At 32.0% G+C, this 11,711-nt stretch overlaps 1 protein-coding gene across 1 annotated transcript; it reads right to left on the bottom strand.

Moving 5' to 3' along the window:
• Positions 1-10,120: 10,120 nt before the first annotated feature.
• Positions 10,121-11,295, bottom strand: LOC145318148 (uncharacterized). The gene is made up of 3 exons (XM_080159496.1): positions 11,077-11,295; positions 10,690-10,867; positions 10,121-10,251 (listed from the first exon to the last, which is right to left on the bottom strand). The coding sequence occupies exons 1-3, from the start codon at positions 11,293-11,295 to the stop codon at positions 10,121-10,123; spliced, it is 528 nt and encodes a 175-aa protein (XP_080015622.1).
• Positions 11,296-11,711: the final 416 nt, after the last annotated feature.

Below are 11,711 nucleotides of genomic sequence, written 5' to 3'. Positions count from 1 at the left end.
GAAACCGAAAGAAATTAACACTTTCATAGACGGACGGTCATAAAAACAAATTGGAACGTAAAATTATAAAAAAAATTAAAAGAAAAATACTAAATATTAAACAGATAGAAAGATATGAAAAGCGAAAGTTTTGTAAATATAGACAAAACAAGGATGACAGCTTCCATAAAAGCAAGATTCAACGAAGTAACAAAATTGAATTGCAGCACTTTTAAGATTGAAACAAATCATTTAGATTTGTTGTAAATTTTTTAGCAGGGCTCAGCAGCCGCGACTAAGCTTCAAATTTAAACCAGTTTAAATGCTTGGAAAAGTTTTTGGTCAGCAAACTGTTGATTTCCTTAAAGGCGGCGGACGCGTGGCTACCTATCCATGATTTTTATACATAGATATCACGAAGTAATTGTCAAAATGGAATCTTCTTTTAAAATATGAAATCATTTAATGATATAACTTCACAAAGTCATATAGCCTGTTTCAAATGAACGTACTCACATAAAGCTGCCTCGCTTATTTTAATAATCCTAATCATTATAGGAATCAAGAAGATGGACGGATAAACGTACGGATATACATAAAACACAGAAAAGTTTTAAAATGTTTTAGAAGTACAGTGTGTTTTTTTTATGAGAACTTTTTACCCCACATATAGATATTAGAATTTATTGATTGCTGGCTTATTTTCTTCGTTTTTTAATGCAATTAATAAAACAACAACAAAAATATTACAGTTTTTGTTTCAAAAGAACAGTAAAATGTAAAATTCAAAACTTAGGTGTCAACATCTAAAAATTGATACAGATACTACCTATTGGGGACATGTACTAGAATATATCAAAGTTTGAAGGCCATACCTCAATCAGGGAGGGAGTACTGGCCCAGCAAAGTCGACAACTGAAAATCCAAAGGTAGAAGATTTGAGCATAAGAAAAATTTGCTAAAACCAGTTTTAGATCATGTCACCTAAGTTTTGAATTTTAGATTTTACTGTACTTTTTAATTTAAAAAATGAAATATTTTTTTAATGTTATATTAATTGCATTAAAAAACGAAGAAAATAAGCCATTAATTAATAAATTCTGATAATTATAAGTGGGGTAAAATTGCTTTCAAAAAAGTTCTCATAAAAAAAACACACTGTATTTTGGAAATTCCTAAAATTTAATGGTCGCAAGTAAGCAATAAAGTAAGATTTGTAGATACCTGCTAAAAATTACTTTCCCTAATGATAACTAAAATATCTATACACAAGAAAACAATGGTAAACTTAAATACCTTACTACTATACATATATGTGATCAAACTGAATTTTATAGTTTGGATTCTTGTCTTTGCCCACAGATAGATAGATAGATAGATGCATAGATAGATAGATGGATGCATAGATAGATTGATAGATATATTGATTGATAGATTTATAGATAGATTGATAGATAGATTGATAGATAGATAGATTGATAGATAGATTGATAGATAGATTGATAGATAGATTTATAGATAGATTGATAGATAGATTGATAGATAAATTGATAGATAGATTGATAGATAGATTGATAGATAGATTGATAGATAGATTGATAGATAGATTGATAGATAGATTAATAGATAGATTGATAGATAGATTGATAGATAGATTGATAGATTGATAGATAGATTGATAGATAGATTGATAGATAGATTGATAGATAGATTGATAGATAGATTGATAGATAGATTGATAGATAGATTGATAGATAGATTGATAGATAGATTGATTCTTGTCTTTGCCCACAGATAGATAGATAGATAGATGCATAGATTGATAGATAGATTGATAAATAGATTTATAGATAGATTGATAGATAGATTGATAGATAAATTGATAGATAGATTGATAGATAGATTGATAGATAGATTGATAGATAGATTGATAGATAGATTGATAGATAGATTGATAGATAGATTGATAGATAGATTGATAGATAGATTGATAGATAGATTGATAGATAGATTGATAGATAGATTGATAGATAGATTGATAGATAGATTGATAGATAGATTGATAGATAGATTGATAGATAGATTGATAGATAGATTGATAGATAGATTGATAGATAGATTGATAGATAGATTGATAGATAGATTGATAGATAGATTGATAGATAGATTGATAGATAGATTGATAGATAGATTGATAGATAGATTGATAGATAGATTGATAGATAGATTGATAGATAGATAGATAGATAGATTGATAGATAGATTGATAGATAGATTGATAGATAGATTGATAGATAGATTGATAGATAGATTGATAGATAGATTGATAGATAGATTGATAGATAGATTGATAGATAGATTGATAGATAGATTGATAGATAGATTGATAGATAGATTGATAGATAGATTGATAGATAGATTGATAGATAGATTGATAGATAGCTTGATAGATAGATTGATAGATAGATTGATAGATAGATTGATAGATAGATTGATAGATAGATGGATGCAGAGATAGATAGATGGATAGATAGATAGATATATAGATGGATAGACTAGATTGATAGATAGATTGATAGATTGATTGATAGATAGATTGATAGATAGATTAATAGATAGATTAATAGATAGATTAATAGATAGATTGATAGATAAATGGGTGCATAATTAGATAGATGGATGCATAGATAGATAGATGGATAGACGGATGGGTAGATTGATAGATAGATGGATAGATAGATTGATAGATAGATTGATAGATAGATTGATAGATAGATAGATAGATAGATTGATAGATAGATTGATAGATAGATTGATAGATAGATTGATAGATAGATTGATAGATAGATTGACAAATAGATTGATAGATAGATTGATAGATAGATAGATTGATAGATAAATTAATAGATAAATTTATTTTTAGATTGATAGATAGGTAGATGCATAGATAGATAGATGGATAGACTGATAGGTAGATTGATAGGTAGATTGATATATAAATAGACTAGTAGATGAGCCCCTAGCATCTATGGGTCGAGAGTTGAAAAAAATAGCATAAATCCATTCCAAGACATAAATCTAAAAGTAAATAGCTTATAACCAACTTGAGACCCCAATAAAGCTTCCCTAAAAAGGAGAACCCAATTGGATCAGTATTAATTGAGATCTTAAGCTTCAGACAAAAAAGATAGAGGATAAAAAGATACTTTAAGGAATAGATTAAAAGCTAGGTAGATAGATTAGATATAGAGGGGAAGATAGATAAATAGATAAAATAGGTAGATACATAAAAGGATAGATAGGTAGATACTTAAATGGATAGATAAATAGATAGATACATAAATGGATAAATAATAAAAAATTGATATGGAATATATGTGGATATTATTACAAGGGAAAAATTGTCGCCGATTCGGGTTGCAAAAATGTAACTCCTGTTTTGGTCAGTTCGTTCATCCAGTAGGTGGGGAGAGGGTGGGTGTAAGTGTGTTTCACTTTTTTAAAGTACATGAAAATCTGGTGTAGGATCCAAGTAATAATACGCCCATTTGAATAGATAGATACATATGTAAATGGATAAACAGAAAGATAGATAGATAGATATAGATGTTAATTGTATATATGCCAAGTACTAAGTATCCAGAATATTCATATGGCTAATACTAATAGCCAAGGAGGGAGGGAACATTGCACTGTAAATAGTACCCAAATTTTTGTAATCACGTTATCTTGGATCTACTGCAGTTCACGGTAAAATGTTGCTGGTAAGCAATATTTCCAAAAATCTATTAATTTTAAAGGCTGCTAGCTGCCAAACGGCTGAACATACAGATCATGCCCACACACTGTTTTAAGCAGCATAAGAAGGTCTACAAATAATCTGGAATAGCCATAAATCAATGCATAATTATCTCGCAGTGCAGAGAAATGCGCGAAAAAAGACCTATTTTACGCGTTTTTTCTTCAGTGAAGCTTTCCCTGTGCATCATTGGATCTTGGCTATTACAGATTATTTGCAGGCCTTCTTATGCCGCTTAAAATAGTGTGCGGGTTTGATCTGTACGTTCAGCCGTTTGGCAGCTAGCAGCCTTTAAAATTCATAGATTTTTGGAAATATTGCTTACCAGCAATATTTTACTGTGAACTGCAGTAGATCCGTTATCTTTGTTAAAAACAAAAAAACTTTGGATACTTTGATCAAATTTTTGATTGGTTGGTTTCCCAAATTTATAACCAATTATTTTAATTGTATAAATTCTGCCTTTGATGGGGAGGAAACGGTTACAGCTTAAATTCATTTCCACGACCAGGTATAATCAAAACAATAATGGATTTATTATTACTTGGATCTTACACCAGATTATCATGTACTCTAATAAATTAATACTTGTAGCTAGTTGAAGCAGTCTACTTTACACCATCCCCTCCCCTTTTACTGGATGAACAAACTGACCAATAAGTAATGTCAATGTTAGCAACCTAAATTGACGACAATTGTTCCCTGTCATAATGTCCACGTATATTTTACACTCATTAACAATTAGCTTTAATAATAGATAAATAATCAAGAAGAGAGAGAGAGAGAGAGAGAGAGAGAGAAAGAGAAAGAGAGAGAGAGAGAAGAGAGAGAGAGATAGAGACAGAGAGACAGAGAGAGAGACAGAGAGAGAGACAGAGAGAGAGACAGAGAGAGAGACAGAGAGAAAGAGAGAGAGAGAGAGAGAGAGAGGAGAGAGAGAGAGAGAGAGAGAGAAGAGAGAGAGAGAGAGAGAGAGAAAGAGAGAGACAGAGAGAAAGAGAGAGAGAGAGAGAAGAGAGAGAGAGAGAGAGAGAGAGAGAGAGAGAGAGAGAGAGAGAGAGAGAGAGAGAGAGAGAGAGAGAGAGAGAGAGAGAGAGAGAGAGAGAGAGAGAGAGAAGAGAAAGAGAAAGAGAAATAGCAAAGAAGGAGAGGACATTGGGCTGTTTATTACACTAGTCCCCAAAGCTAAGTTTATAATAACGATGTCTTATTTATTGTCTTTACAACTTTTGGGACTTTTTATTGAATTTTTAATTGGTTGGTTAAGTAAGTTCAATGTCCAAACTTCTTAACTCATAATTATTACTTACAGAAGTGGTAATTTTATAACTTTGGGGTCCAGTTTAATTTACCGTCTAAAGTCCCCTCCATCCCAGTATTTATCAGATTATATTTTACCAGCGGCTACGCCTCTAGAGGCCTCTATGGACACATGAGGAGTAGACTATAAAAGTTTTAAAGATTTGAAATCTGCATAAAATTTTAAGGATTTTTTATAAAATTAGTTTTTTATATAATTCTTTATTTAAAGGCGCAAATACAAATTAAGTTAAATAATTTTGAGATCTGTGATTGGTGGATTGAAAACTATCTGCGCTCTGATTGGAGAAGCTTAAGTGACGTACATCATTCAACTAATTAGAGCGTAGGTAGTTTCCAATCCAGCTATCCTATTGGTCAAAATTTATTAACTTAAATCGTATTTGCGCCTTTAAATAAAGAATTATAATAAAAACGAATTTTATAAAAAATCCTTAAAATTTTATGCAGATTTCAAATCTATTATATTGATTAAAAATCTTTAAAACTTTTATAGTCTAATGAGGAGGGTGGAGTTGAATCAGATAACCCAAATTTTATTTTAGTTTTTAAAAAGAAAAGAAAAAAAATTGTTTTGGGGAGGGCAATTTTTTTCATGGGGCAATATTATTTGGTAGGGTGGTGGTACTCTCCTCCAAATAGTTATCAACCTTCCTAGGACCTATGAGAAGCTATCCTTTAAAGGAGAACTATATCGGTTCAGCGGCTAGCGAGATACTTCAGTAAAACATACAATCAAAGCGAAGCTTTTCTATAATTAGGGTCGGTCCGTCCGTCCGCACGTCAAAGTACAAAGTTATAAACTAAGCATCTCTATAATCAAGTCCTAACAATGTAAGTATGCCCTTAAACAGTATCGTGTATTCAAGCAGTTTTACAACAAATTTAATAAAAATTTTGTTCAAACTCATGCCGTAACATTCTGCTTATTCAGTTCTGACACTCTACAAGTGTTAATGTTCGTTTTAAATGTCAGAGCTTCGCTTTTATGGATGTTGTTTTAGGAAAAAATAATTAAACAAGGATGACAACATCCATAAAAGCGAAGCTCTGAAACGGTAGGACAAACGGACATTAACACTTGTATAATGTCAGAACTGAATAATCAGAATGCGAATGTATAAGAGTCAAGGCAAAATTGTAAATAAATTTGTTGAAAAACTGCTTGATACAGGATAATGATTATGGACATACTTACATTTTAGGACTTGATTATAGAGTTGCTTCGCTTATAATATTGTACTTTGTTGTCCCAGGAATCAGTATACCAAAAATCAGACCAATCGGATAATTAGGTCACATACAAATTTGTTGTTAAAAATGTAAAAAAATCAACATGTTTTAAATGGACGTACGGACATTCTGGTAATGATTATAGAGTTGCTACGCTTTCTAACTCGTACCTAACTATTACAGGAATCACCATGCAAAATTTGAAATCAATAGGACAATTCTAACATGCTTAAATTAACGAAAAAAGCTATTTAAAAAAGTAAAAAAATCAACATGTTTAAAATGGACGTACGGACATTTTGGTAATGATTATAGAGTTGCTACGCTTTCTAAATCGTACCTAACTACTAAAGGAATCACCATGCAAAATTTGAAATCGATAGGACATTTCTAACATGTCTAAATTAACGAAAAAAGCTATCCGTGACGGACGGACGGACGTACGGACGGACGTACGGACGGACGGACGTACGGACGGACCGACCCTAATTATAGAAAAGCTTCGCTTTTAAAAACAATTGCTAAAATCGATATATATCTTTATATCTTAGAAAAGTTTATTTCTATTAAAATTAGGTTGAAAATTTTTAGTATAATTTTCATAAAAAGTAGCCATTAACAGGTATTCAACAACGCATCGACATTGAGTTTATAAACGTTCTATATTATGCTTTATCGTTAATGGAATCGTATTGCAAGAATTGAACACACTCAGTCCTAACATCAGAGCTGTAAATAAAACATACAAACGGACAGTTAAAGGACGTCAGAACCTACAGCAGACATCCCTAGCTGTATAAAAGCCTCGCTCCAATTTTATATTCAATCACTTATAGTTATATTATTACTTGGATGTTGCACAAGATTTTCATGTACCCTGCAGATAAAGTGATGCTCGCAGCTGGCTAAAATAACGATAACCCCCATCTATCCATTCCATCCTACTGGACGAACGACGTGACCATTAAATGAGGTCCATATTAGCAACTAAATTGACAACAAAATTTTCTCATGTGAATATATCCAGGCATATTTTATATCTAATGTCACTGTTTTGAAGATTTCCTTAGCGCTCATCTGTCAAGCGTCCGATACAGAATGACAATAAAAATCGTCCCACACATGCATTACACCAACTTTCTGTGTGTGTGTGTGTTTGTGTGTGTGTAAATGTGTGTGCGTGTGTGTGTGTGTGTGGGGGGGTGTATGTGTGTGTGTACGTGTATGTGTGTGTGTGTGTGTGTCTTAGCGGAGTAGAGATGCGACAGAGAATTTCTTAAACTCCGATAACGAAAAATCAGAGATGGAGGGGACATTGGGATGTTTATTAAACTAGTCTCCAAAGTTTTATGATAACGTTTTTGTTAGCTTAACAACTTTGGTGACTTTTAGTGAATTTGATTAGTTGGTTTATTAAGTTGAGTGTCCAAACGTTTGTCATCTAATTGTAGATCTTTGCGAAAAATAATGATTTTTTAACCTTTCTCATTTCATTTTACATAAATAATCTTAAAAGTATTATCAAAATAGGCTTTTTTATGCTTATTTTTACTTGTTTATGTATGTGTGTATGTTTATAAATCTCGGAAGAAAATCTCCAGAGTTTTACTAAACGGAGGAATACCTCTCAATTCTCCGCGAGATACAAAATTGTTTAATATGTTCGAGAGAGGAGAAACGTCCCATGGACGAAAAAGATATTTTGATTTCTTCGTGGACGGAATATTGGGTAGGACGGGAGAGGACATTAGGCTTTTATCACACATGGCCCCAACGGTTTATAATAACGCTTTATTATTTGCTGTCTGAACAACTTTGGGGACTTTTTATCGAATTTTGATAGGTGTTGGTTCAGTAAGTCCCTTAATTGTATGCCTTTAAGCAGAATGTATTTGACTAGTTTTGCAACAATTGTACTTACTTACTAATTAAGTTTTGACTTCCAAATATGAAGAACTTTATTTGAAATCATATATTATTTTGTTAAAACCCCGTTGTCCGTTCGTTTGGCTGTTCTTTATAATTTGAGATTTTTGTAACAAGCTTTGCTACAAATATGAATTGTCATCCATATTGATAAACAAAAATGATAAACAAGTAAAATCATAACTATATTTTTATTTCATATTGTAATGTAAGGCATTTTTAATGCCCTTAGTTATAACAATAATACATGAATACATTATTTTTTATGCAAAAATCGAAAAGAACAGTTGTTTATCGTATCGTATTATAAACAGCTTTCCGCGGATAACAAAATAAAAATTATGAAATGAAAAAGCTGTAAGGGGCCGAAGGCCTGAACTAAAACAAAAATAGTATTAAATTTTTTGATTCTTATTTTAATATTCGAGTGGAAAATTGTCTGTAATGCAATGCTATACATGAATTTTCAGTATGGCTGAAAACCGGTTCTAACCTGGGGATTTCAATCGGTTTCGAAGCCATACTGGAAATATGCATAATTTTTTTCTATTTAATGAATTAGTGAAAAAAAACTATTTGCTTTCTCAAAATAGCCTAAAACCTACTAAATTTTCATGAAAATTGTAACTATAGGTACAGACTTTTGTAAATTCTTGCTATACTTTGTACAGGTTATATACTTTTCAAAACTATTGTAAAAACTTATACTTTTTCCTGATTTTTAACATAATAATGTAAAAAAGATAAACTGTCGCCTTCCTTGTATTTTTTGTTGATAAAAAAAGAAGGAGGTTTAAACTATTTGAATCATGCTTTTCAAGGTAAAAAATTGCTATAATCAAATCTTTCAACAACAACAAAAAAAACTTTTATTACATCCACTTTATTAGCGGTAAAACGGCTAAACGTACATGTTCGCACATATATTATGTTAACAAGGATGACAACATCCATAAGTAGCAAAGCACAAAATAAAACATGGAATTAATCACCAAAAGTTAACAAATAGAACTCGACAAACAGACAAAAGTGAGCTAAAGAACAGATGTTCAGTTCTTAAAATAAAGAAAAAAAGAAAGAGGTATGCAAAAACAAATTCACGAAACCTTAAAAAACGGTTACATCTTTTGAAGCATGACCGACAGACAGACGGACAAAACAATGTAGTCATTCAATGCGCATATGTCATAAGAATCTTCACTAAAGATATCAGCTGTCTATCTATAATAGCAGATGAGAAAATAACATTTCCCCTCATAGCGTTACGGACTGACTGACGGACAGACAAAGTGAATTATAGAGTAGCTTTGCACTTAAAAAAGGCATACTATACATGGAAAAGGTTTCAGGAACATTTTACCCTAATCTGCAAATTATCCAACAGTTTGATTTTTTTTTAAAGAAAACAAAAATTTGTTTAATAAAAGAGATTCAAAGTTTAAAATTTTGTTTGTAAATGCGTTACATCTCTATTTGGCATCATGTACATTTCTAAGGGTTGATAGGAAAATACGGGAATCCTTTGGTTGATCTGTTAAACATAACTGTTGCACTACCACCAATATTAAATCCTTCATCATCAACTTTGCCTTCAATGTTATCTCCAGTGTCACCTAGCGTAACAGTATCTTTAGAATCAATATATTTTTACTTGGATGTTGCACCAGAGTGATGCTCGCAGCTGGCTAAAATAACAATACCCCCCATCCACCCCCTTTACCCCATCCCTCCCCTCCAACTGAATGAACAAAGTGACCAATAACTGATGTCCATGTTAGCAACCTAAATTGAAGACAATCTTTCCCCTGTCATAATATCCACGTATATTCTATATCCATTGTTAACATGCTGTTAATCTTCTATTTAAATATGTAAAGATTCTGTTCCTAGTTTATTTTCAATAGCTGTTTCAATAGCATCTACAGAGTTATCTATGACTTCCTTCACATTAGATGCTTCATCAATAATACTGTTTCCAAGACTTGATATAGCATCTTCAATTACAGGTTGCGTCAATTAAATTGTCAGCACTTTTCCTCAAATTGAATTGTTGTCATTGTCGCATTAATAACTTTAGCTCAGTTTTGGTTAGGTTATAATAGGTACTGGATAGCCCAGATGGATTAAGGCACCCCAGGACTTGAAGGGTTAGGGCTTCGCACAGGGGTTGGACATGGGACAAAAATTATCCTCCCCCTCATTTTCAATTTTTCATTTTGTTAAAAATAGGAAAGGGAATTTTAAGTACTGGGTAGCTCCGCTGGGTCAAGGCACCGCAGGTAAAATCCACTCAGAGTGAGCCTTTCTATGCCCACAGCTTTAATTTTCAATTTTTTTTGTTCAAATGGGAGGGAGCAGATTTTTGCGATTGCTAGGGAATTTGAGGTAGAGCCTCATTTAAATTCAAATTCAGGACAGTTTAGTCGACGCACCCTGTATATCATCAGTGATGGAATCATCCTCATCCTCATATTGAACCATGCCTAGAGTAGTTGTAACAGTGACTGTTGGAAGATTCTGGAACAGGTTGATGATTGTTGTGGGCCGGGGGAATATGATTGGCGAATTTGTTGTGGTGGTAGTTGTAGATTTCTGGTCATTTGAAGAATCCTAAATTATTAAATTATGAATAGTGGAAAAGACTGGTAACTAAATGTTTGAACAACCCAATCAAGACTTAATAAATTTCTTATTTTTTTTTAAATTCAACGAATGAGACAACGAAAGCAAAATACAGTGCTATCCAAACAAAATTACAAATAAGAACCAAAAGAGTAGATTTGCTACTAGATATTAAACAAGTTCAAAGATGCTTTTACCTTAATTGGAAAATATAATCTAGGCGTTTTTGGTTTGTCGTCTTCCTTATTAGTCACGTGATCTTTCTCATTGGCGGCCATTTTGTTTTCCATCCTAGCTTCTTTACTTTTCATGCTGCTGTCATTGTCAGCCATTTTGTTTTCCATTCTATCATCTCTAACTGTAGTAGAAACAATAAATCCATTAATTGTGATATCAAACATATTTTTTGCTTCCATTTCTATAAAATTAATTGCTGGAATTATGGATAAAAAATGAACATAACAGAAAAATACATTAAAAACAATATTTTTCTTTGATAAAGCTCTTTCGCAAACAGTCAAACATAATTCACATTACTATATTTTTAACTTTAATTCCAGCAATCCCTAAATCATTTAAGCTTAGGACTCCAAGCTCTTCTTGTAAATGTTCATCTTTATCTTTCATATTTTCAGAGTTAGTATTATCATCAACAGTGCTTGCTGTTGTGGAAAATATATCAAATATACCTCCTTCTATTTCTGAAAATACACGTTAAGTCAGTTTAAACAATGGATTTATTATTGTTTGGATCTTACACCAGATTATCATTTACTGTATTAAAGTGAAATTTGTAGCTGGCTAAAATAATGCCCCCCCCCCCTCCAAAAAT

The sequence above is a fragment of the Acartia tonsa genome, chromosome 4, assembly GCF_053477335.1.
Source record: "Acartia tonsa isolate MP-2025a chromosome 4, ASM5347733v1, whole genome shotgun sequence".
NCBI classification, from domain to species: domain Eukaryota; kingdom Metazoa; phylum Arthropoda; class Copepoda; order Calanoida; family Acartiidae; genus Acartia; species Acartia tonsa.
Note: the sequence above shows the minus strand (reverse complement) of the source record. Positions and strands in the feature narration are given on the sequence as shown.

Excerpts from the sequence above, each read along its gene's own strand:
- LOC145318148 (XM_080159496.1), bottom strand. The coding sequence starts at position 11,295 with ATGGAAGCAAAAAATATGTTTGATATCACAATTAATGGATTTATTGTT. Across the intron at positions 10,868-11,076 it reads GATTATATTTTCCAATTAAG|GATTCTTCAAATGACCAGAA; the intron begins GTAAAAGCATCT and ends TTAATAATTTAG. Across the intron at positions 10,252-10,689 it reads CATCACTGATGATATACAGG|ATGCTATATCAAGTCTTGGA; the intron begins GTGCGTCGACTA and ends CTGTAATTGAAG.